Source organism: Ascaphus truei, chromosome 14 (assembly GCF_040206685.1).
Source record: "Ascaphus truei isolate aAscTru1 chromosome 14, aAscTru1.hap1, whole genome shotgun sequence".
Taxonomy (NCBI): Eukaryota; Metazoa; Chordata; class Amphibia; order Anura; family Ascaphidae; genus Ascaphus; species Ascaphus truei.
The window spans coordinates 36,028,500-36,031,625 of NC_134496.1; the positions used below are offsets into that span (position 1 = coordinate 36,028,500).

The following is a 3,126-nucleotide window of genomic DNA, read 5'->3' on the forward strand; positions in this document are numbered from 1 at the left end:
GCCCGGGACATACTTGAAAACGAGAGGTAACTCCCAATGTATTACTTCCTGGTAAAATATTTTATAAATAAATAAATTTTTGGTGATGTAGGATATGGCCGCGTCCATATTGTGCGCAACCACGGTGCGAACTGAAGGCCGCACCTCAATGAGGCAGGCCATAGCACGCATGACCGTTTTTTTGCGAGACAATTTATTTTTTTTGTCGCGCGCTGGCCGGGCGTCTCGTGGGCGGTTCAGCCAATGGGGACGAACCAGTTTCGTGACGTCACCGCCACGCACATCATAGAAATCCTAAAGGGCACAGGTCGCTCAAGGTACAGGCGCGTGCGACGCCATGCGCTCTGTCACGCACCTACTATATCCAAGGCCTAACAAGAAGGATACCCACTCAACCTAGAGTGAATAGTGTGGAGCGAGCAGGTGCACTAGGGAGGAGAAATGCTGAACAAAACAAGGGAGGGGATCCTGAGGCAGAGAGTGCCCCACCAAAAGGTGGGGCGGCAACCGTAAGATCCCAATAGCATGCACTCACTGTATGTGTGTGGGAGAATAACCCTTCTATTAGAACGTGGCTGTACCTAAAACAGTACCCAAGGCGGAGCCCCACAGGTAATAAAGCCAAATAAATGTCCCAAAGCAATGATGTGAAAAATAATTGTATTAAAACATTTTTTTTGTTTTAAATATGAAAATAAAAGGTGACCAATATAAAAGCAAAGCAACAGAGCCATGGGCGTCTAGCACAATAAAAACTCCCTTGTTTTATTTTTGGTGCTGGGAGCGATTTGAGATATATTGGATTGACGGGGACCCTGTGGGGAGATAAGCGAGTCAGTTGTATAGCTGTGTCTATTAACCCTCTTCACAAAACACAAGTCACATGCGTGCCGGCATAATGACCATGCGACTGCAGAAGCTTCTGAAAGCCCTGTTAACACATAAAAATCGGGTACATCATTTCCTAAGAATATTCAGAAATATACCCCCCCACCAAAATTACATTTGCTTCCTTTTTTTATTCTGTAACCTTCACTGTGAAATGTGTAGTGTACTTTTCTATTATGTAGGCAGAATGAATGGGTGCTGGGCTCATTAAAAAAATTAAAATAAGTATAAAACTATTAATGCTCAAATCACTAGCTTACTCTATCCCACACACAGTGTCAAGTCAGAAACGGTGGCCAGCGAGAACAATTTGATAGTCTGTGCCCCTAAAACAGAAGTGGCCAACTCCAGTCCTTTAGGGCAACGAACAGGTCTGTTTTTTAGGATATCCCTGCGTCAGCACAGGTGGCTCAGTTGAAGACAGATTAAGCCATCTGTGCTGAAGCTGGGCTATCCTGACCGGTGGTCCTTAAGGACTGGAGTTGGCAATCCCTGCCCCAATATCTTATACTCTCCTAATAAAAATTGACATTAAATAGGACATTTCCATGTTACTACGGACTCTGAATTGGATGGGCTGTACCAGTTTCTCTCCACCCCAACAAGATGCTGATCTGACTTACACTCACTTCACAGCTGTCAAAACACCCAGTTTACAAAGTTGCTGAGGCAGTCAAACATCCCTAATCTACAGCTTCAACTGTCTACACCCAGTTGTAATTTTTAAAAAAAATCTTATACGTGTGATCACACAGTGGCCAATTTACTAAGCAGGTTGATCCTTTCACTGTCAGAGGGGCCAGCAACGCGAGAGTTAATGGACGACTATGTGGGTAAATCCCCTCCATCCTGCTTTGCACATGTTCTAGATTGAAGCCCCACACAGAAAAATGAATGCCCTCCAGCTGAACCTATTTAGCAGGTACCATGCATCAGGGATGCTCAACTCCATTTCCCAAGACACCCCCCCCCCCCCAACAGGTCAGGTTTTAAGGATATCCCAGCTTCAGCACAAGTGGCTCCATCAGAGCCTCTGATGGTGCCACCAGCTGGAATAAAATATTTCAAATGCTTATCTCTCTCTCGTACCAAGCATCGGATTCTAAAATTAAAAACAGCGCTGGAACGGGTAAAAAAAACTAATCCACAAAACAAGGAGCAGACTGCAGCTTTCAACAGTTTTGTTTTTTTAGGGTGGTAAGATTAGGTAAAGTTACGGGACTTGCGTGGAGATCCAGGTGGAGTGGAGGATCTACAGTGGTGCCTATTTTAAAGTTCAAAATGTTTGGTGTGTCTGGCAGTGCCTTGGAGAGAAGTTTGGTTGCACATGGCAATCAGGATAGTGCCCACCATGGGGGCTGGAAGTAGGGGTGCTCTGGGGCCTACACATTAGGCTGCGCTTATAGTAAGCGCGATGCGACGGATCAGTGGAAGTCATCTCATTTTGATTTTTCCAGCGACCGCAGCCTGACGTCAGCGTCACTATAAGTGTAGTCTTAGTGTGTGTGTGTGGTTTTGTATGTACAGCAACTCCCACCCCCCACCTAATGGTTCCTGCACTGCTGTCACCCACCTTACATGGGAAGAGGACAGAGGAGGCCACCTTCTCCATGGCCAGGTTCCGGATGCTAGGGGTGAGGGATCCCCTGCACGTCGGGCAGCAGCTCAGCTTCTGGCGGCATTGATTGCACACCAAGTGCCCGGCCTGGCACTGCAGGATGGGGGGCAAGACATAGTCAAAGCAGACCGGGCACTCGAAGAGCGACGTGAGCTCGTGGTGGTGGTGGGGCGGCGACACCGGCCCGGCTCCCGAGACCACCGCAGCCGCCGCCGCCGCCGGTGTGGGGGGCGCGGAGGAGCCAGACCCAGCGGAGATGGTGGCGGGCACCGCTGCGGGGGGCGGCGGTGGGTGCTGCTTGCCGCAGGGTTTGTTAGCACAGGGTCCGGCGGAGGACGGGCGGCTCATGGCGCTCCGGCCACACCATGGAACTTCGGCGCGATCGGTCAGACCGGAGGATGAGAGAATTAAACTTTCCCGCCTGCTCGGCAGCTCCGGGGGAAACAAGCGAAGGTCTCCGTCAACGCGAGCGCGCGCTGCACAGCACAATGTTCCGGAATAGAACGCGGGCCAGGGGAGGGTGGGAGGAGCCTACAACCGGGTGACCACGCCTCCTCCGCGCACGCGAACAGAGGCGATTTCTCCACGAAGGGCCCGGAGCTCTGACTACCTTCTCTGGA

At 50.1% G+C, this 3,126-nt stretch overlaps 1 protein-coding gene across 1 annotated transcript in view; it reads right to left on the reverse strand.

Moving 5' to 3' along the window:
* The window catches only part of SIAH2 (siah E3 ubiquitin protein ligase 2), an 11,506-nt gene extending 8,380 nt beyond the window's left edge, over positions 1-3,126 (reverse strand). Inside the window, exon 1 of the mRNA XM_075570440.1 lies at positions 2,462-3,126. Within this exon, the coding sequence (XP_075426555.1) occupies positions 2,462-2,854 (393 nt within the window). The 5' untranslated portion in view covers positions 2,855-3,126. The remainder of the gene's footprint in view (positions 1-2,461) is intronic.